At 43.0% G+C, this 23200-nt stretch overlaps 1 protein-coding gene across 1 annotated transcript in view; it reads left to right on the top strand.

Moving 5' to 3' along the window:
- The first annotated feature begins 216 nt into the window (after positions 1 to 216).
- LOC139319771 (sodium- and chloride-dependent betaine transporter-like) overlaps positions 217 to 23200 on the top strand; it is an 81418-nt gene continuing 58434 nt past the window's right edge. Inside the window, exons 1-3 of the mRNA XM_070947792.1 lie at positions 217 to 302; positions 11629 to 11840; positions 22221 to 22355. Coding sequence (XP_070803893.1) covers positions 11633 to 11840; positions 22221 to 22355 — 343 coding nt within the window. The 5' untranslated portion in view covers positions 217 to 302; positions 11629 to 11632. The remainder of the gene's footprint in view (positions 303 to 11628; positions 11841 to 22220; positions 22356 to 23200) is intronic.

Raw genomic sequence — 23200 nt, 5'->3', positions numbered from 1 at the left:
CTGTGGGTGTCTCCCCTTCCTCCTCCCACCCACCCTCCCTCCCTTTGCAACCAAATATCCAAACAAGCACACACATGCTTCCTTCCAGACCTCCACCCCCCCCCCACCAGACCTCTGGTGATCATTTATTTGAAATCACTTGTAGTGTAGGGGAGGGAAAGGAGGAGGGGAGAGGGAGGAGCAGATTCACGGCTTGCTCAAACAACGGGATTTTTTCCTCCACATGGCCCTGAACTTCTTCCCCTCTTCATTTTTCATTCTATTCCACAGCTGATTTCTAGGGGAACAAGTTAAGAGGAGAGGTGAGTGACTTTTCCTTTTGCCCGTTCCATGTTTGGTAACCTGATCGAACTTATACATCTGGGCGTTGGAGGGAAAATTACTGCGTGTGAACAGTAGTGTAAAGCAATCTTTCATTCCCCCCCCAAACATTAGTTTACTCAGTGGGAAAAGCCAGGCCCTCCAAGAGGATTTAATCTCGGGTTTTGTTTTGTTAGGGGCTCCAGCTGAAGAAAATGAGCTGGTTTGAGGGTAGCTTTCCTGGAATCTTGTTTTTCTCATGATATCTTTCCACCAAAACCAGAAAGTGAATGGAGCCAAAGAGATGAGGCAAGACCCTGGAGACATGGGAATTGGGGAATTGGAGACTAATGTGTATTTTGCAGCTCTGTACAGAACAGCATTGCAGGAGATGCTGAGCTGCCAGCAGTGGCAAGGATTCAGGAGAAAGAGGCAGGAAGAAGTTTGCTCCTGGAAAGGAGAGAGAGGCTGGGATGCCGGCAAGCAATGTTCAAGAAAATCAAGGGCAGTGGTGGGATTCAGCCGGTTCGCACCACTTCGGGAGAACCGGTTGTTAACTTTCTGAGCAGTTTGGTGAATTGGTTGTTGGAAGAAATCATTAGGGCAGAGAACCGGTTGTTAAATTATTTGAATCCCACCACAGGTCAAGGGCAGCAAATAAAGCAGCAAAGGCAACATGGATAAATGGGATTGGAGATCTGGGCTGGGAACTGGGTTGTCTTAAATTGAGAAAACATGTTGGCTCTCTCTATGTCCTGCCACACTTGACAGATGTGTTTGACAAAGGTGACCTCATGAAAACAGGTTCTAAACCTGATGACTACTTTCCAAACTTAATAGAGCTAGGGGAAGCAAGGAATGCTTCTTCAAGGTTTTGGTTACCACCTTTAGAGCGCTCCATGGCTTAGGATCTGGTTATTTACGGGACCGCCTACTACCACCAATAGCCTCCCAGCGGCCGGTACGCTCTCATAGAGAGGGGCTCCTCCGGGTGCCGTCGGCCAAACAATGTTGACTGGTGGCCCCTAGGGGGAGAGCCTTCTCTGTGGGGGCACCTACTATCTGGAACGAGCTCCCTCCGGAGATACGGAGGATCCCGGATCTGCGCACTTTCCGCCGCGCTCTTAAGACCTTTTTATTCCACCAGGCGGGCCTAGCCTAATCTTTTCCCTCTTTTAATTATGCAAATTTTAATTGGTTTTTTAAATGATTGGGGTTTTGATACGTTCGGGCCAAATTTGTTTAATTCGATTTTACTTTGTTTTTAATTTAATTTAATTTAATTTAATTTCCAATTTATATACCGCCCTTCTCCCTGAGGACTCAGGGCGGTGTACAGCCAAGATAAAAAAAACATAGAATACAAATATTAAAACATTTAAAAATATATATAAATTTTGGCCCGAAAGTTAAGAATCACAGACTAATTAAAAGAATTTAAAAATTTTAAAAATTTCTTCTTAAGCCAACCCGGCTTGCTTAAAAAGATAGGTTTTCAGGGAACGACGGAAGGCATTGAGGTCCTGGATTCTTCTTATCTCTGGGGGCAACTGATTCCAGTTTTTGTATCTATGTATTTTTACCGTTTGGCTGTTCACTGCCCTGAGTCCTTCGGGAGTAGGGCGGTATATAAATTAAATAAATAAATAAATAAATAAATAAATAAATAAATAAATACTCCATGTATCAGAGTCTGTGGGATGCCCACTTGGCTTTCTAGCATTGGCCAAGGGAGATGATCTTCCATCCGGCATAGCCTTAGGAGAAGCTGCACAGTGTCCCTCAAGAGAAGGACTAGCTGGGCCACCAAGGAGTTATAGTCAGGAAGTGTTAATGCTGTTCCTGAGGCAGTTGCTTTTTTTGGCTAATGGTTGGGCTACCTCTAGTTGGCTCTGACTTTCCCCATGTCCAAAAGGGGACTGTTTAGTATGGAATCAGATGTTTGATACCAGTGTCTATGACTTTTAACATCTGTATTGTTTTCATGTGATGGGAAATACTATCTGTTATTATTATCTGTTAGTGTTTCAAGGATACAAGAAGAAATTATTATATCTACGAGAGGACAAGTGAAGGTAGATTACTCTACAGTACTTCTAGTCTAGTGGATTACTTCTGATTTTTTTTTCTTGACTGTAGGATTCTTTTAAAAAGCAGAGATGAATGATCATTCCATATATTTGTGTGCGTATTTAGGTGTGCATTTCTTTCTCCCCAAAACTAGTATTTTAAAAAAATAATCTATTGAGATGGTGGCATGTATAAATAAACTTTATTGCAAAACATACTTTGAAAAACATTTTTTGTTACTTTCCTGGGAGAGGGAGGTGATGCAGAACCTGATGCATTGCAAAAATTAGCAAAATCCCAACTCTGAAGAGTAATTATTTTTAAATCTGTGCATAAGTATCCTGAATCTACATAGTGTCTTCCAGATGTATTAGATTATAATTGCCACATTTCCCAGCAAACACAACCAACATCTGAAAGACTCTGGGGACAGAGGAGGTTTATTGAGAAGGCATGGATCAAATGAGTTTTCAGTTCATACAGATGACTGTTTATGAATAACATATGGCTGGAGTACATGTGGGACTTAACAGCCTTGGAAATGTTGGGGAATTGTCCCTTCTCATTGGTTCTGCTTTCAAGGGAATGCAAGTTGACATCTCAAATTCTGGACTGTATGATCCAGGGCTAAGAATAACGGAATATATACCCTTGGAACTGAACTCTTCGTAAGCTGCTAGAGCAATTTTATCCTCCAACAAGTTAGCTTCTATGCTTTGGATCCACCAGGATTTGCCATTTAGAAACCAAAATCTGCTTATTTGTTAGATTCAGTGGGAACTGGTAGTGAGAATACAGAGAAATGTGTTATAAATTTTTCAGCACCAGCTAATCACACTATTACAAATTCCAGCCTTTGACTTATCGTTAACAAATGGTGCGTTAGGCAGGATCTTTGTTGTTGCTGGAATAATTTCAATGCTGAATATTGTATACGCTTGTTAGAATTATTATTATGTTATAATAATAATTTTAATTAGCAATTTTATGATGTTTGTGTATCTATATTTTTCTTGACTGTACACCGCCTTGAGTCCTATGGGAGAAAGGCGGTATAGAAATATAATAAATAAATAAATAAATAAAGAATGACTTAGTCCAGTGTTTCTCAACCTCAGCCACTTTAAGATCTTCCCCATCCTGGCTAGGGAATTCTGGGAGTTGAAGTCTATATACAGTTGCTGGGGTTGAGAAATACCGAACGAACCCATTAGAGGATTATGGCGTTAGGTTCTTAAATGTATATTATTTATTGGACATATGGCTGCCTATGTCCTAGGACTGTGGATATTTGTTTGTTTATTTATTTGTTTCCATTTCTATACCGCCCTTCTCCAAATAGGACTCAGGGCAGTGAACAGCCAAAGTAAAAAACAGAACATACAAAATTTAAAAAACAGTTTAAAATAATTAAATATTTTGGCCGTAAATTAAAACAATCCGATTTAAAATCAATTTAAAATAAGATAGCTCACAACAATCCATAAAAACATGGCTAAAAACAAAATTCCTCTTCCTGCCAGGCCAAACATCATTGCAGCTCAACCCCCATCCTAGCCCAATGCTTTAGCCTCCAGAAGGCTAAAAGGATAGGGATTCGTGGATTTCATATAGGAAGATGCTCCAAAGTCTGAGCAGTGGGGCAGCCACTGAGAAGGCAAACTTCTGAGATCCCATCAGCAACATTTAAGGGTGGGGACCTGGAGCACAGCCATCCTAAACTAGAAGGATGGGCTGATACCCTCAAGGAAAGGCAAATCCCCCACGTAATCTGGCTCTGTGCCGTGTAGGGATGTAAAGGTGATAACCAGATCTTCAAATTGCATCCAGAAAGCAACTGGGAGCTAATGCATCTCATACAGCAGTGGTGTTACTTGGATGAACTTCAAGACCACTCAAAACTGCAAGTGCTGCTGAGTTCTGGAACAGTTGCAACATCTGGATGTCCAAGGACAAACCGTCCAGAGTGCATTGTACAAATGCAAACAGAAGGTGACAAAAGCATGAATGACTACGGATAAGATGTGCCAGTAAATTTGCAAGATATACTTTAAATAATTTTGTCAATACTTTATACAATAACCCATGCCCTACATGGCATAGTACCAGGGCAGTGGTGGTATTCAGTCGGTTCTATCTGGTTCGGGAAAACTGGTAGTGGTGGCTGTGGGAGGCTCCCCACACCTGCCCGGACATCATCACATCCCATTTGTGACACTCTGCACATGCGCGGAAGGTTCTGTGCATGCGCGGAAGGTTCTGCACATGCGCAGAGGGGGCGCGTGCTCACATTTGTGAACTGGTGGCGAAAGTAAGTGAATACCACCCCGGACCAGGGTATCCGAGGAGCTGTCTCTCCCCAATGGGACCGCCTACCCTACTTGTGCCAGCGGAAGAGGCCTGCTACAGATCCCGTCTGCTAAGGTGAAGCAGGTGGGGTCAAGGAGAAGAGCCTTTTCTGCTGTGGCCCCATTGCTGTGGAACATTCTATCACTGGAGGGGAGAACTGCCCCCTCCCTTTTGGTCTTTCGGAAGGGTATCAAAACCCGGCTTTGCCAGCTGACCTGGAGCCCCAAGAAGGGTGCTCATTGCTGGAGGTGATTGACAGGGTAAGAAGACTTCATCCCCATCCCGTCTGGCTCTTAGCTCTCTTAGCTCAGTTTGTAGTTCTTAATAATATTTTAACTTTATGTTGTTTTAATCTTTTAATTTATTATTATTATTTGTTTTGTAACCTGTAAGCCACCTAGAGCAGGGGTCTCCAACAGTGGTGGGTTTCAAAATTTTTTACTACCGGTTCTGTAGGTGTGGCTTGGTGGGTGTGGTGTGGCTTGATGGGCATGGCAGGGGAAGGATACTGCAAAATCTCCATTTCCTCCTGATCATCTGGGACTTGGGAGGTGGAGAATAGATGGAGGTGGGGCCAGTCAGAATTTTTACTACCAGTTCTCTGAACTACTCAGAATTTCCGCTACTGGTTCTCCAGAACTGTTCAGAACCTGCTGAAACCCACCTCTGATCTCCAACCTTGGCAACTTTAAGACTTGTGGACTTCAACTCCCAGAATTCCTCAGCCCGCTTGCTGGGAGTTGAAGTCCACAAGTCTTAAAGTTGCCAAGGTTGGAGACCCCTGATGTAGAGTCACCTTGTAGGGGAGATGGGCGGCATAAAAATTATAAATAATTAAATGGAAAATCTATGTAAGTTCTTACAGACACTTTGTAAATGAAAAGCAAAGTTGCTGCAATCCCCTAGCTTTCTGCTGCATGTTCCTCAGACTTGGACTTTACTACTGGAGTTCTGCCAGAGCCAGGACTGGCAGTCCTGATCTAAACATCGGCTCACTGGCTTCCAGAGAAATCCAAGTAGACATTAGCTCGGCTGGGTGTCGTTTGTGATAAACTACAAAAGGATTGATGCCTTATCATGTTGACTTTCATATCGGTCCATGTATCATTAACTAAGGACAACTATTTAATTTTTCTTGAATGGACCATCCTTGGAAATTCTGGGCAGTCATTTAACACTCAGCATTGAGCGCATTGTCAACATTTGACCTCACTTTTCTTGCTGCTGAAATCAACACTTCGAGAATCTCCACCAGCTTATTTTTAAGCAAAAATCAAAGGAACAAAGGCACACCCCCAAACACCCCCATCTTGTCTACCCTGTTTTCCCCAAAATAAGACATCCCCTGATAATAAGCTCAATCAGGCTTTTGAGTGCATGGCAATAAGGCCAAGTGCTTATTTAAGGGTTCAAAAAAAATATAAGACAGGGTCTTATTTTGGGGGAAACATGGTATATGTCTACACTGTAGACCAGGAGTGTCAAACTCAAGGCCCGTGAGGTGGATCCAGCCCACAGGATGCTTAGATCTGGCCCGCGGTGCAGCCTTGGAAACAGCGAAGGATCGGCCCGTGGTGCCTATGCCAGCAAAAACGGAACTTGCAAGGGCCGTGGGCGGCCTTTACGAGCTCCGTTTTTACTGGCAGAGGGTTGCCGGAGGCCTTTGCAGCTGGAAATGGAGCTTGGACCCACAAAGGCGCCCCCAACATGAGTGACGTCGAGATGGCCACACCCATCCTGGCCACGCCCACTCCAGCTCCCTGAGGTCAAAGATAACCCTGATGGGGCCCTCAATGAAATTGAGTTTAACACCCCTGCGGTAGACAGAAAATGTCAATGGAATGGATTGCAAAAGAAGACTTCCAGCGACTTCTATGGGAATGGAGTTGAAGAACTTCAAAACAGACTTTCATTGCTAAGGAACTGAGGACGAAAGTGAATGAAGACTTTTCCAAGTAATTAATTCAAATCATACACACTATGCACATTTGTTTATGAAAAATGTATACCAAAAATAGTGGGATTTTTTTTTTTTAAAAAAGAGCACTTAGAGTACATTTTAAAGCCCTGCATAAAGTATATTTTAAAATACATTTTAATAATATATCATATAAATATTAAATAGGGAATTCTCTTTTAAAAAGGATTCCAAAGACATTTATTTAAAACGTTGTACCTTAAAGAAAGTTTTGCACAAAAGCATTTTTATTTATTTGTTTGATGTATAGTCCCTGCTTCCTCCAGTAATTAAAGTGGAGGGTATATTTTAAAAGGTTTAAAAGGTTATGTTGCCTTATTAATATAAACTTAGTAGAATAAAATAGAATTGTGTGTATGAATATGTATATGTGAAGCCCATATAGCTTCAGAAGCTGCTATTTGTCAACTTCTGTCTCAATGTTTTATTTGCAAATTGTGTTTTATGTGTATCAGGGGTGAAATCCAGCAGGTTCTGACAGGTTCTGAAGAACCGGTAGCGGAAATTTTGAGCAGTTCGGAGAATCGGTAGCGGAAATTTTGAGTAGTTCAGAGAACCAGCAAATACCACCTCTGGCTGGCCCCAGAGTGGGGTGGGAATGGGGATTTTGCAGTATCCTTCTCCTGCGATACCCACCAAGCCACACCACGCCCACTAAGCCACGCCCACAGAACTGGTTGTAGAAAAAATGCTTTTAAAAGTAAAAAAAAAAAAGTTGGCCACGCCCACCCAGTCTCATTAGCCCCCCACCAAGCCATACCCACAGAACCGGTAGTAACAAATTTTACATTTCACCACTGTCTACCACCCTTTCTTGCTATCACAGTTCACAAGACACTTTCTTCTAACCCTGCTCAATATTTTCTACTTAGGATGGGTTCATTTCCGAACACTGTTGTAGCCTTTATCATTTTCCCAGCAAATTGATAAGGCTGGATTTTGGAAGATGTGGATTTATGTTGATTTTAATTTGCTTTAATTAGACCAGATGATATGACTAAAGTCAGGTGATATGGCAAAGAGTTGGATATACAATAAAGAAAATATTATCTTGTCTATTGATGCTCTCTTGTTTGTCATGTTGGCAATATAGACTTCAGAGATGCTATTAAATCCCCCCTCCCAGTTTTTCCCTTTTTCTCTTTCATACCACACACGCCTGCACACACCTGCACGCATGCATGCACATCCCTACTATTCATACTATAATTATAGGGACATATGACTTGGGTTCTGCAAATCTCATTCTATGTTATACAGGGCTTAAATCTGCCTTTATAACACTTTCACAGTTAGGGAAAATAGCTGAATGCAGATCTACCAAACCTTATCTTTTTTTGATGCCAATATTGTGGACATTGAAGAATCTGACTCATACTAAGCTTTACCAAATGGATTCCATTTTGCCTCGGGTATGTGTGCCCAGTTCTTCTCTACTGTTCTACGCTTCCACGTGAAGACTTTGCCCCAGTTAAAAATCAGCTTTGGACATATCTTAGATGTTGGATTTTGGCTCCTTCTGAGAGCTTAGTCAGCCTTTTCTGGTTCTGGGCCAAATGATTTAAAGGAAGCCCTTTATTTTGCAGGACTGGAGCTTCTGAATGGTCTGTTTTCCTGTTTTGGGAAAATATAAGCCATGCAACATTGATTAGGAACTTTGTACTCCCTGACTGCTTGGTATTAATTCTTATGCTTTTGAAATCACTCTTCCATTATCTTCATTTAGAATACAGAATAACAAAGTTGGAAGGGACCTTGGAGGTCTTCTAATCCAACCTCCTGCTCAAGCAGGAGACCCTTTACCGGTGATGGCGAACCTATGGCATGTGTGCCACAGGTGACACGTGGAGCCATATCAGTGGACACGCGAGTGTTGCCCTAGCTCAGCTCCAGCATGCATGCACGTGCCAGCCAGCTGATTTTCAGGCCTTCTGGGCCCACTTGAAGTTGGGAAATAGGCTGTTTCTGGCCTCCGGGGGGCATGGGGAAGGCCGTTTTCATCCTCCCCAGGCTCCAAGAAAGCCTCTGGAGCCTGGGGAGGGTGAAAAATGGGCCTACTGAGCCCACTGGGCCATTACATGCCAAAAGTGGGGGGAGTGTGGACGGGGTCACATGTGTGGGGGTGGGGTGCATTGAATTATGGGTGTGGGCACGCATGTGCGTGACCCCTCTGTGCTCCCCCCGCTTTTGGCACGCAACGGCAAAAAGGTTAGCCATCACTACCCTATACCCATGATGGCAAACTTATGGCATGTGTGCCAGAGGTGACCCACAGCTCCCTCTCTGTGGGCATGTGAACTTTGCCCCAGTTCAGCTCCGCCGTGCATGTGTGCGGACCTCCCGCTGGCCAGCTGGTCTTCGGGTCTCTGCCGTGCATGCATGGGGGGGCGGGGTATGTGTGTGGGGTGCTCCCACATGCGTGGGGGGCAGAGTGCATGCAAGGGCGTGCATGCATGCATGGGGGACAGGGTGCATGTGGGGGCCACATGCACATGCGTGGGTGGGTGGGGCGCATGCGGGGGCACACACATGCACAGGGTGGCAGGGCACATGCAGGGGCTGCATGCGCATTGCATTTTGGGGGTGTGGGTATGTGCATGCGCTTTGGGCACTCGGTCTGGAAAAGGTTATCCATCACTGCCCTATACCATTTTAGGCAAATGGATGTCCAATATCTTCTCTAAAACCTCCAGTGATGGAGCATCTGCAGCTTCTGGAGGCCAGCCGTTCCACTGATTAATTGTTCTCATTGTCAGGAAATTTGTCCTTAGTTCTAGGTTGGATTTCACTTCGATAGGCTTCCATTCATTACTTCTTGTCATGCCCTCAGGTGCCTTGGAGATACCTCTTCTCTGTGACAGCCCCTCAAATATTGGAAGATTGTTATCATGTCACCACAGTCCTTCTCTTTGTTAGACATACCCAGTTCCTGCAGCTGTTCATAATATGCTTTAGTTTCCAGCTCCCTAATAACCTTTGTTGCTCTTCTCTGCACTCTTTCTAAAATTTAACCATCTTTTTTCTATTGACCAAAACTAGATGCAGTATTCCAAATGTGATTTTACCAAAGCAGGATAAAGAGATACTAATGTGACGTTGATACTATCCCTCTGTTGATGCAGCTTAGGATGTAATTGGCTTTTTTTTGCCTTGATGATTTCCCTTTCTGTCCCCTCATTTATTTAACATCATTTATGAAGATGTTGACAAGTACTGGGCCTAAGACAGAACCTCCTTATGCTTCCCCCCATGTAGATGTAGTTCCACTGAGGATTATCTCAGTGAGTTATGATTCCATCTGGTGGTGATGCTGCCTATTCCATATTTTTTTTATCTTACCAAGAAGTAGGTTGTGGTCTGCCTTACTCAAGTCCAAGTATACTATGGATTCAGGATTTCTCTGGTTCACTAGTTTAATCATTTTGTCAAAATATGGTTTGTCTGGCATTTCACCGTGGAAAGTTGGGACCAATTTATAAGTCAAAATACTCTTCTCACTACAAGTCTAACTAATGTATTCCCAGAAGATGCAGATCGGACTCTATCTCAACACATCCAGTGGAAAAAAATTCTTTCACTTCTCTGCAGAATATTTAAATTATTAGCACTGTTAGGAATTTCTTCCAGTAGAATCTGCCTCTCTGCATTTGTGGCTCTGCATCTCGGATTTCAGATTCTGCAAGAGGGTCAAGAAATTTATGCCAGCATGGTAAAGGGAAGGCAGACTTGAGCTCTGTCACTTTATAGCACATCTAACTTCCCAAGTGGATAATCTAGGGTGATTTGGAGATAAACCTGGAGATCATAAAGTTAGGGACAGCAATCTATTGACGGGTGAGTCTGCTACTTGAGCGTTCAATGAGAAAGATCATGTTATCATCCTCTTAAAATAAATAATACCGGTAATTAAAATAGTAATAGTGTTACAGTAATTAAAATAGTAATGTAGATTTACTTTGTTTCATCCTTAATGTGCCAATGAATTGATGCTAATCTCAATAATTTCAATGCAGGGGTGGGAAGACTCCATTGTGCTGAATGATTTGCATTTGTAGTAACAATTTGGAGTGACAGTTCAACTAAGGTTCTTTTAGAAAACACTGTTATCAATCTGTTGAGCACTGAAGTAATAAGTTGGAGGAGGAATCTGCTTTGAGTGAACTTTCAGCTTAGCTGGTTAGCCAGATACAATGTCTGTAAGAAAAGATGACAAAAGATGCAGGGTGAGGTGACTGAGACACAACAAGGCTGATTTGCACAGCAAGTGCAAAATGGTTGACGGAAAAATAAATGGAAAAGAGTTGGCGGTAGATAAGAAGTATCTCAGCCATCCGAAAAATAGTTTCCACAGTCTCCAAAGCACCTGAGGGTAGGACAAGAAGCAATGGGTGGAAACTAATCAAGGAGAGAACCAACTTAGAACTAAGGAGAAATTTCCTGACAGTTAGAACAATTTATCAGTGGAACAACTTGCCTGCAGAAGTTGTGAATGCTCCAACACTGGAAGTTTTTAAGAAGATGTTGGATAACCATTTGTCTGAAGTGGTGTAGGGTTTCCTGCCTAAGCAGGGGGTTGGACTAGAAGACCTCCAAGGTCCCTTCCAACTCTGTCATTCTTATTCTTATTCTTATTCTTATTCTTATTCTTATTCTTATTCTTATTCTTATTCTTATTCTTATTCTATTCTATTCTATTCTATTCTATTCTATTCTATTCTATTCTATTCTATTCTATTCTATTCTATTCCATGCAGCGAAGTGCTTTGTACCATTTCTGTTCATTTCCAAATAACAAATTCATGGCTTTTCTTTTTGGTCATTTTCAAGCACTCCAGGAAACCTGCTCGGGATGCTGAACAAGCATCCTATGATGCCAGCATCTTGTATGGAGATGTGATCTTCCTTTCTCTCATTCTTTCCTAAACTTTCAGGGCCATGGGGAACAAAAAGAGTTGGGATGTGGAACTCAATGGGACTGTGATTGTGCCGGAGACAAAGGCAAACCCACGGAAGGGGAAGGATGAGCTAGAAGAAAGAGGCCAGTGGACTAACAAAGTAGAGTATGTGCTTTCTGTGGCTGGAGAGATCATCGGTCTGGGAAACGTTTGGCGATTTCCTTATCTCTGCTACAAGAACGGAGGTGGTAAGTATCCAATATTCATAATTTGTCAGTGTCATGTAATTGCTTGGGATCGTTGCTTATTATGCAAGAGCTTTGAAACAAATGTGAAGTTGCAAATTAGCAAACCATGTGCAATAGAGAGATTAAAGCATAAAACTGGCTATAAACATTTACAATGTAAAATGAACAACTCACAATAAAGCCATCGGGTGATGGACCAACCTGTGAATCATCAGATAACATCTCATCACCGTATCTGGCGTGACAGATTGTTTGCACATTGTTTGTGCTGGCAATGCAAAATATTACGAGCCGCATATTTGTCCTTATCAGTAGGAAAATCACAAATCTGCACAGCCTTCCATATGTTAGACTTTCTGTTTTAAAATTGTGCCAAAATCCTTGGTCTAGGGAAGAAGTAGAACGGACGAGGAATGAGAATGGATAATGACCATGTCAAATGGTCATAAATATTCCTATTTATATTTATGACTATTTGATAGTAGCAGCTGTTGTCTGGAGTTTTACATATCTACTATACTTGGCAAGAGTCTATATGACTGGTGTAGCACTGGTGTCGTATTTAAAGAAATGAACAGATTTAGGGAGAATGCAAGCCATGAAATGTCAATGAATAAGGGTGAACTTACCCCTACCCCAGGAGTCAGCAATCTGCGGCTCTGGAGCCACATGTGGCTCTTTCACCCCTCTGCTGCGGCTCCCTGTCACTCAAAATATGTGTCACAACTGCCAATGTGCGACACCCGCCGGCACCCAATTTATTGAGCTTTTCAAACCCTGGTAGGCCAACCATAGATAAATCCAAGAAAAGTTTCAGAAGAAAACAGAATGTTTAATTCAACTACATAGCAAGTTTTGTGGCCGCTCCAGAAATAGTCAGGTACGGGAAAGGTTTTGTGGCTCCTGGTGTTTTCTTTTCTGTGGGAAATGGGTCCAAATGTCTCTTTGAGTGTTTAAGGTTGCAGACCCCTGCCCTAGCCAGTCTCTCCCATTCCAATCTAACTTGTGGAAGAATTTGGAGGAGGAAGTGCTAGGTATGGTTCTTGATCTTCTGGAGAAACAATAGGACGTATAAGTCTAACAAACCTAAATAGCCTTTGTGGCTATTATGGCACATTGTCACAATACAGGGACTTCCCTTTATACAGGTCGTCCTTGATTTACGACCACAATTGAGCCCAACATTTCTGTTGTTAAGAGAGACATTTGTTAAATGAATTTTGCCCCATTTTATGACCTTTCTTCCTTCAGTTGTTAAGTGAATCACTGCGGATGAGAAGTTAGTAATCTGGTTGTTCAGTGAATCCGGCTTCCCCATTGACTTTGCTCGTCAGAAGGTCACAAAAGGGGATTACGTGACCTTGGGACACATCAATGGTCATAAATCTGAATCAGTTGCCGAGCATCTGAATTTTGATCACGGGGATTTATTTTATTTTATTTATTTTATATTGGATTTCTATACCGCCCTTCTCCCTGAGGACTCAGGGCGGTGTACAGCCAGATTAAAAAATATGCAGAACAAATATTAAAAACAATTAAAAGATATATAAATTTGGCCCAATTAAAACTCATTACCAATTAAAAACGTTTAAAACATTTAAAAAACAGTTAAAAATTTCATCTTAAGCCAGCCCGGCTTGTTTAAATAAATGGGTTTTAAGGGCGCGACGGAAGGCACTGAGGTCTTGGATTCTCCGTATCTCTGGGGGGAGCTGATTCCAGAGGGTAGGTGCCCCCACAGAGAAGGCTCTCCCCCTGGGGGCCACCAGCCTACATTGTCTGGCTGATGGCACCCCGAGGAGGCCCTCTCTGTGGGAGCGCACGGGTCAATGGGAGGTCGTTGGTAGCAGCAGGCGGTCTCGAAGATAGCTAGGCCCTATGCCATGGAGCGCTTTAAAGGTGATAACCAACACCTTGAAGCGCACCCGGAAGACAACTGGGAGCCAGTGCAGCTCGCGCAGGAGCGGTGTTACATGGGAGCGCCATGCTGCTCCCGTCACTACCCGCGCTGCTGCGTTCTGGACCAGCTGGAGCCTCCGGGTGCTCCTCAAGGGGAGCCCCATGTAGAGAGCGTTGCAATAGTCAAGGCGAGAGGTGACGGGGGCGTGAGTGACTGTGCACAGGGAATCCCGATCAAGAAAGGGCCGCAACTGGCGGATCAGGCGAACCTGACAAAAGGTCCCCCTGGTTACAGCCGTCAGGTGTTCCTCCAAGGACAGCTGCATATCCAGGAGGACTCCCAGATTGCGAGCCCTCTCTGTGGGGGCCAATGACTCGCCCCCAATAGTCAGTGATGGAGTCAACTGACTATATCGGGATGCCGGGAGCCACAGCCACTCAGTCTTGGAAGGGTTGAGCTTGAGCCTGTTCCTCCCCATCCAGATCCGTACAGCCTCCAGGCACTGGGACATCACTTCAAGGGCATCATTGGGGTGGCCTGGGGTGGAGATGTACAGCTGGGTGTCATCAGCGTACTGGTGGTATCTCACCCCAAAGCCACGGATGATCTCACCCAGCGGCTTCACATAAATGTTGAACAGGAGAGGCGAGAGGACCGATCCCTGCGGCACTCCACAAATGAGAGGCCTTGAGGTCGACCTCTGCCCCCCTGCCAACACAAACTGCGACCGGTCGGAGAGAAAGGAGGAGAACCACCGCAACACGGTGCCTCCCACCCCCAACTCTTCCAGCCGGTGCAGCATGATACCATGGTCGATGGTATCAAAAGCCGCTGAGAGGTCTAACAGGACCAGAACAGAGGAACAACCCCTGTCCCGAGCCCTCCAGAGATCATCAACCAACGCGACCAATGCCGTTTCTGTGCTGTGCCCAGACCTGAAACCCGACTGGAACGGATCTAGATAAGATGTTTCCTCCAGGAATTGCGGAAACTGTCGTGCGACCACACTCTCAACAACCTTCGCCATAAAGCGAAGGTTGGAGACAGGACGATAGTTGGCCAATATTGCCGGATCCAGGGATGGCTTCTTGAGGAGAGGCCTCACCACCGCCTCTTTCAAGGATGCTGCAAAGGTTGCAACTGTGAAAATCAGTCACTTTTTTTCAACGCCATTGTAACTTTGAATGGTCACTAAATGAACTGTTGTAAGTCGAGGACTACAGGACTACCTGTATATGTGTATCATACTTCATAGCAGGGGTGAAATGCTCCTGGTTCGGACCGGATCACCCGATCCGGTAGCAAAGATGGCGGGTGGTTCGGAGAACTAGTAGCAAAAATCCCTGCCCCCCCATTGCCCAGCTGAGCCTCACAATCATCAGAGGCTTTTTGTTTTTATTTTTAAAAGCATTTTTTCTACAACCTCTTCAGCTGAAAAAATGCTTTTAAAAGAAAAAAAAAGCCTCTGATGATCGCGCGGCTCAGTTGGGATCGTCAGAGGCTTTTAAAAGCATTTTTTCTACAACCTCTAAGAGGTTGGCAGAAGCTGGGACAAGTACCGAGAGCTCACTCTGTTACGCGATGCTAGGGATTCGAACCGCTGAACTGACGACCTTCTGATCAACAAGCTCAGTGTCTTAGCCACTGAGCCACTGCATCCTAACTGTACTGGCCATCACTCTACTGAACACCTAATTTGCTGCTTAATGTCTATTAACCCATATACAGTAGTGGCCAAAATTGTGGAAACTTTTTGGGAAAAGTGTATTATTGAGGTTTGAGGGCTAATAACACCACTTTTTTTTGGAGTTTCAAGATAATCATATTCCACTGCTGGAATGGGCTAGGAATAGCCCAGACCTTAACCCAGTGGTGAAATGTAAAATTTGTTACTACTGGTTCTGTGGGCATGGCTTGGTGGTGGTGGTGGTGGTGGTGGGGTAATGTGACTGGGTGGACGTGGCCAATTTTTTTTTTTAAACCATTTTTTCTACAACCTCTTCGGCCGAAGAGGTTGTAGAAAAAATGGTTTTAAAAGTTAAAAAAAAAAAAAGTTGTCCACGTCCACCCAGTCACATTACCCCCCCCCACCACCACCACCAAGCCATGCCCACAGAATCGGTAGTAACAAATTTTACATTTCGCCACTGCTTCATAGTGCATATAGAAAAGAGGTGGGACTTGCATTACAATATTGTGTTGCTTCATCTTCTGATCCCCTAAGTTCCATTGCAAATACCAAAGTGAATGAATATAATAAATGAGCACACTGCCCCCAGAGAATTAATTTAAAATATAGATAATCATGGGGAGAACCTACACAGAGTGGTAGAGTCATCAGGATCTTTAATAGCATGACAGACCTTGTTTAATAGGGATTCCTCACATTTCTACTGCTACATTCCACCTGCGGTCTCAGTGTAGATTGTTGACTAAATAATGGGACAGGAAATCACATTTCCCCAGAGACAACATATTGTGCTTGAGAAACTGGGAAGATGCTATCCTTCAGCAGAAGAGCTTGACGAAGTTTTGGTAACCAAAGGCTAACTAAATATTGCACACTCGATGTACTTGAAACTGTACATGTGGGAATGACCCACATTTGTGTAAAATACAGCTGACAATGCATTATTCCATGTATCTCATTGGGTTCAGTATGGATGCAAATTAACATGCCTTTAACATACCTGGCTAGGTGGCTCAGTGGCTTAGACACTGAGCTTGTCGATCAGAAAGGTCGGCGGTTCGAATCCCTAGTATAGGTCTCCTGTGTGAGCAGGGGGTTGGACTAGATGACCTCCAAGGCCCCTTCCAACTCTGTTATCGTTATTTTCGACCTCAAGTTCCAGTTATCCGGATTTAAATTGGTACTGAGAAAATAGTTGAGGATGTCAGAGGTCTAATGTTTTTAACTATGACCAGCATTCAGGCCAGAGGGAAATGCTCCTTGCTGAGGCCTTGTAGTTAATTGTCCATCGTGGGAATGCATCTCACTCAGAGTTATTGTTGCTGGGACTAGACAAACAACCATAGAAAACAAAATCAGGGTTTTTTTTTTCTAGGAAACAGAATGTGAGTATTGCAAACAGATGGACTATTGCAACAGTCCAGAAAACATGGGTCACAAAGCAAGTGTTTCCTTTTCCTTTTTTTTCCTTTCCCCCCCCAAAGTGATGGAGCTTATACTTTTTGGGTTGGCCACTGAGACAATTCATTTGAGCAAATTAGGAAGGATAGCTTGCAAGACACAAAGTCTATACTTCAAACTAGGGCATACAAAACCTTTACCAGACCTATCCTTGAATACTGCTCACCTGCCTGGAACCCTCACTGTATTTCAGACATCAATACATTAGAGAGAGTCCAGAGATATTTTACTAGAAGAGTCCTCAAATCCTCTGCTCGAAATAAAATTCCCAATATCACCAGCCTTGACATTTTAGACCTCGATAGCAGGGGTGAAATGCTCCCGGTTCGGACTGGATCGCCCGATCCGGTAGTGATGGCGGCGGATGGTTCGGAGAACCGGTAGCAAAAATCCCTGTGCGCCCCCCACCATGCTCAGCTGAGTCGCACGATCATCAGAGGCTTTTTTTTTTTACTTTTAAAAGCATTTTTACTACAACCTCTTCCGACGAAAAAATGTTTTTAAAAGTAAAAAAAAAAAAAGCCTATGATGATCGCGCGGCTCAGCTGGGATCCTCAGAGGCTTTTCAAAGCATTTTTTTCTTCAACCTCTTGGCCGAAGAGGTGGTAAAAAAAATGCTTTGAAAAGTCTCTGATGATCCCAGCTGAGTTGCCTGATCGCCAGAGGCTTTTCAAAGCATTAGAAAAAATGCTTTGAAAAGTTAAAAAAAAAAAAAGTTGGCTACGCCCACCCAGTCACATTAACCCCACCACACCAAGCCACACCCACAGAACTGGTAGTAACACATTTTACATTTCACCCCTGCTCGATAGCCTCCAACTACGCCGTCTACCTTCCGACCTAAGCTTAGCACACAAGATTATTTACCATAACGTCTTATCTCTTAATGGGTACTTTAACTTCAACCGTAATAACACAAGGGCTATCAATAGATTCAAACTCAATGTAAATCGCTCTAATCTTGATTGTAGGAAATATGACTTCTGCAATAGAGTAGTAAATGTCTGGAACACTCTACCTGATCCTGTTGTTAGTCTCTCTAATCCCCACACCTTTTACCTTAAACTGTCTACCGTGGACCTTTCACATTTCTTAAGAGGTCCCTAAGGGGGCGTGTATAAGCACACCAGCATGCCTACTGTCCCTGTCCTACTGTCCCCATTTATATGTACTCATTTTATGTGTTTATGGCTATGTTTTGCTTATTTATATCCTTTTATTTGCGCCAAATTTTTTTCATGTGTCCATGTTTATGTCTATACTGTTATTTGTTTCCTTGTACTTGTTGACAAACAAACAAACAAATAAATAAAAATAAATAAATAAAAAGTTTTAGATTGAACCGAAAAGAGAAACAACAAGAGAGAGGGGAAGGAGTAGAGAGAGAGGAAGGGAGAAGAGAGGAGAGAAGAGGGAGAGAAAGAAGAAAGGGAAAAGGAGAGGAAGAAAAGAGAGGGGAAAGAGGAGCAGAAGAGAAGGCTAGAAGGGGGATAAGAAGAGAGGAGTGGGGGAAGGGAAAGTGAAGTAGGAAAGAGAAGGAGAGGAGGAACAATGAAAGTAGGAGGAGAAAGAGGAAGGAAGAGAAGGGGAGGAGAAGAAGAAAGGTTGTGGTAAAGGTAAATGGTAAAAGAGCAGCCCCAAAAAAGTAAAAATGAAAAATGAAAGTTAAAAGATAAGATGAATGAAAAATGATGGATAAATGACTGTAAATGTAAATGTGTTTATGAGAAATAAAAATAAAAACTTTTTTGAAAATAAATAAATAAATTTAAAAAGTCCAAGGGAGAAAATTCTTGCATTCCACAACTCCAAGCTCCACAAATACCCGAAAACTCTTGAAAAAGTCTGAGGATTCAAAGTTCTTATTCACTTAAAGGCCCCAGAACGTTGAGTCTCGGATTATTTAGTAAATTAAGCGCTATTGTGGTGTTGCCTATTCCCTCCATCTCTTTTATTCATTTACCATGCCCACAAATTCTTAAGAGTTTAATCTTATGTTCAGAACAAAAACTGGACTTTAGTTTCTTATTACTGCCTTCCTTGCTAATTCAGTTCTGATAGTCCTGTAGGCTCTGATACATAATCAGGGCTTAAATCAGTTGTTTTTCCAGATTTTCTATATCAAGTGAATGTGTCAATGTCCGAGATGGCGACATTGAGGCCATGCCCCCAAGTGCTGTTTCGGAGTTGCCACAAGCAAGGAGCGGGGAGGAGATTGCACAGGGTGCACAGATGGGTGTGAGGTATTGGGTGTCTTCGCCAGCCTCAAACACCGCTGCTCCTACTCCTCGCTCCTTCATCCCACCGCCCATGAGTCCCTCACGACTACACCCCTCACACCCATCTGTGCGCCCCGTGCAATCCCCTCCATCCTCCTCACTTGTGGCCTTGATGTCGCAGTCTCAGACGTTGACAGAGTGATTTAATAAGAGTGAAAAGTACCAAATTCAAGTGCGAAAGAAGGCCTGTTTTTATCTTTATATCTAATGTACGCGGATTTGCACATAGTCTATGGCAGGGGTCCTTAAACTCTGGCCCGTGTGGGATAATGAGGCTGCCCCGCCCACATCACCCCACCTACCTGCCGGCCCGCACCCGCCTTCTAGAGGCCAAGGCCAAAAACGGGACACGTGGAGGCCTCAGGAGGCCAAAGTGGGCGGCAAAGTGGTACTGGAGTGGTACTGTTATCCTCCCCAGCCTCCAGAGAGGGAAGGAGGGAGGGAGAGAGGGAGAGAGAGAAACACACGGGGGGAGGGAGGGAGACACACACACACACACACACACACACACACACACACACACACACACACAACAGAAGTCCCTCACCTGTCCCCAAGGCAGCTGCATCCCTTCACTAACCTGCTTTCCACCCCCAGGAGTAAAACAAATTAAAGTTTAATTTGTGTGTATTGTTTAATGGACTGCTAAATTGGCCACGCCCACCCAGTCACATGACCACCTAGCCACCGCCACCCAGCCGGTCCGGCCCCCCCAACAGTCTGAGGGACCATGAATTGGCCCCCTTAAAAAGTTTGAGGACTCCTGGTCTATGGAGAGATTAGAATCATGAAACATCCTGAAAATATACTTGGTGGTTTTGATTCACAGATCTCCGCCTTGGCCAAAAGTGCGGAATCAAGTTGTGAAATATCATTTTTTTTAAAAAAAAAAACTAGCACTTTAATGGTGCTGCTTTTGTATTTCAGTTAAGGAAGAAAGTGGGAAATTCTTAAATCAATGAATGTCTACTCTATTAAAAAGCCATTGCTGATGAACTATCTTTGGCTTCTATGATTCTATTTTCAACCAACTTTTATAGACTTGGGAAGCAATTTGCACAGAGGTTGTGCTGATAAGATAACAAATGAAAAGAGTAAGTTTGGCAAAGACAAAAAGGGTTGTTTCAGCATTCTCAAGTCCAAAGATCCATCGAGTTCATTTGCATTTTACATACCTTGAATGGTACAGATAGTCCTCAATCTACAACAGTTCTTGTAGTTACAGCAGCACTGAAAATATGATTTAGGACAGTTTTCGCATTTACAACCCTTGCAGCACCCCCATGGTCAGGTGATCAAAATTCGGACATTCGGCAAGCGACTCATGTTTATGACGGTTGCAGTGCCCCAGGGTCATGTGATGTCTTTTGCTTTTGCGACCTTCTGACGAGCAAAGTCAATGGGGAAGCCTAATGCCCTTAACAACCGTGTTAAGGACGTAGCATCTGCAGTGATTCGCTTCACAACCGTGGCAAGAAATATCTCACTTAACAACAGAAAGTTTGGGCTCAATTGTGGTCGTAAGTTGAGGACTACCTGTGCTCAGATGTTTTAATGTTTTTTTTGCATTTTAAAGGTTTTTATTCTTTTTATTCTTTTGGAATGTTTTTAAGATTTTAATTGTAATACATATATTTTCGAATATCGTGAGCTGCCCAGAGTCATTTGTGGAGATGGGTGGTCATAGAAAAATAAAATAAAATAAAATAAAATAAAATAATAAAATAAAATAAAATAAAATAAAATAAAATAAAATAAAATAAAATAAAATAAAATAAAATAAAATAAATAAGCAAGCAAGCAAACAAGCAAACAAATAAATAAATCACCAATCATCTCAAAGAATCTGCTAGTATATTAATGAGGCTGATTTCTACTTTTGTTTAGCTTGTGGTTTATAGCTAAATAAACCATGTATCACAAAAGACATTCTTAAGAGTCATCTGGCCTGGTTCCCAGGACAATCACACTTTGGCTAAAATGCTTGCAGCTTTGGAATTTCCCCTATTTGGAGAAATCTTAATATTAGGACCACCATTTCTGGGCTGCTGAAATCCAGATGCCACTGAACAGTAGCAAAGAGATGGAGAAACCATTAGCTTTTACAAGGCCGGATATGTTAGTCATACATGATAACCATTCAGTGTCTTTTTGATTCTATAACACAGCCTTCCTTAGCTGGTTGGATTACAATCTGTATAACCCCAAGCCTTTAACTTTCCTTACTGTTTCTATGTTCTCACCATTGTCTTCTTTCTCAAGCAGTTTTCATTAGGATCGGATTTAATGATAAACAGCAAGTGATACTCCAGATGTTGATGAACAGTAACTACCAATATTCCTAGGAAGCATGACCTGCTTGGAAAGAAGAACAGTATTGCAAGTCAGCAATATCTTGTATCAAGCCTTACTCTTGGCTTGATACAAGAATTTGGGTCACATTTTGGCCACCTAGAGTTGCCTCAATGGGCAATATATAGATTTAATTAATAAACAAGGGTGTGAAGTGCTTCAGATGCAATTCCCAAAAAGGAATTTGGAAAGAATCTTGTAGAACATGTCCTAGTTGCATCATTCTGGAAAAAAGCAGGGTGCTTAAAAAAAGCTGCAAAGAAGTGCTAGATTTTTGGTCCACATGTCTATGGAGATTCTCAATCATCCAGGTCATGGTTGTCCCAAGGGCAGTTGCCTTTTGAAACTTATCTTTTCAAAAGCAGCTTTGGGACATTTGTAGTTCACCTGCTCTTAAATACCTTTTGGGTAAGAAATTACAAGTGCTGCAAAACTTCGGTGGAAAATATGCATAATTACCCTACTCCAGAGGCCCTCCGGAGGCCAGAAACAGCCCATTTCCCAACTTCCGGAAGTCGGCAAACTGAGCTTGCGTGCCCACCGATATGGCTCCACGTGCCACCTGTGGCACGCATGCCATAGGTTCACCATCATGGCCCTAGTGTGAAATGTTCTTTTTTTTTCTTCTTCTTGAAAGCACATTTAACAAATGACATTTGTTCCACCAACATTTCCTCCCTTTCTGTTACCAACAGGGGCCTTCTTAATTCCATATGCCATCTTTCTCTTTATCTGTGGAATTCCACTCTTCCTCTTGGAGACAGCCTTGGGACAATACACCAGTCAAGGAGGAATCACTGCCTGGAGAAAGATCTGTCCTATCTTTGAAGGTACATTGGTGGTACATCAGAAATCCTGGTAACTTTCCATCAAGAACTTGGTGTACCTTTTGATTTGATTCCCTCTGAGTTTCCTAGCCACAGGGCATGGCTGAGGGCCAAAGGCTGACAGTGCACCTGTTTCATCCTATCCTCAAAGATAAAAGTGTGAGTCATCCAGAGATTCTCTGTTGGAGGTAGAATTAGTGTTGCGTAACAAAGAGAGAGGTAAAGAAACGACCAGATTGGGGGGGACTGGGACAAGGCATGCCTAGAGTTGGAACATGTCCAGGATGCTGGAGAAAGCAAAGGGCAGATACTTGGAAATGGAATCTGGAATCAAAACAAAAAGACATGCCAGTGGTTACTTTTAAACATGTGATGGGATTTAGATGAAAGTAGCAGCAAAGCAAATTATGGACTGGGGTAGATTTGTGAAGGCATCTCTTTCAAGAAGCAGCTGGATATCGAAAACTTTTTGCGTAGAGGTTAATCCTCTCTTGCAAGAGTTAGATTTTATTTATGTTAAATATGCACTCAGTTCTTTTCCTTCTGGCCAGCCAGCAAATCAGAGTCTGCGTCCTGCCCAGTAGAGAAGACTCTTGGCTCCATTCAGATCATGGACTAGCTTAACACATTTTAGCATAGTGGGTTGCACCACTCCAAAGTATATAGTCAGTTTGCAAATCAGTGTCTCAGTCAACCTCAATCAATTGTGTTAGTGGGTTGTTCAAAAACAACCAATTTACATAATTTCAACCTGCAGATGAGAAATGTCGATTTTAATCATTTCTCATGAGCAAAAGTTTCATGCATGGGGCTTTGCAGATGTGCCGGACCCCAGTTTACAACAATGA

Source organism: Pituophis catenifer, unplaced genomic scaffold, assembly GCF_029215685.1.
Source record: "Pituophis catenifer annectens isolate HBS135680 unplaced genomic scaffold, rPitCat1.0.hap2 SCAF_7, whole genome shotgun sequence".
Taxonomy (NCBI): domain Eukaryota; kingdom Metazoa; phylum Chordata; class Lepidosauria; order Squamata; family Colubridae; genus Pituophis; species Pituophis catenifer.
Note: the sequence above shows the minus strand (reverse complement) of the source record. Positions and strands in the feature narration are given on the sequence as shown.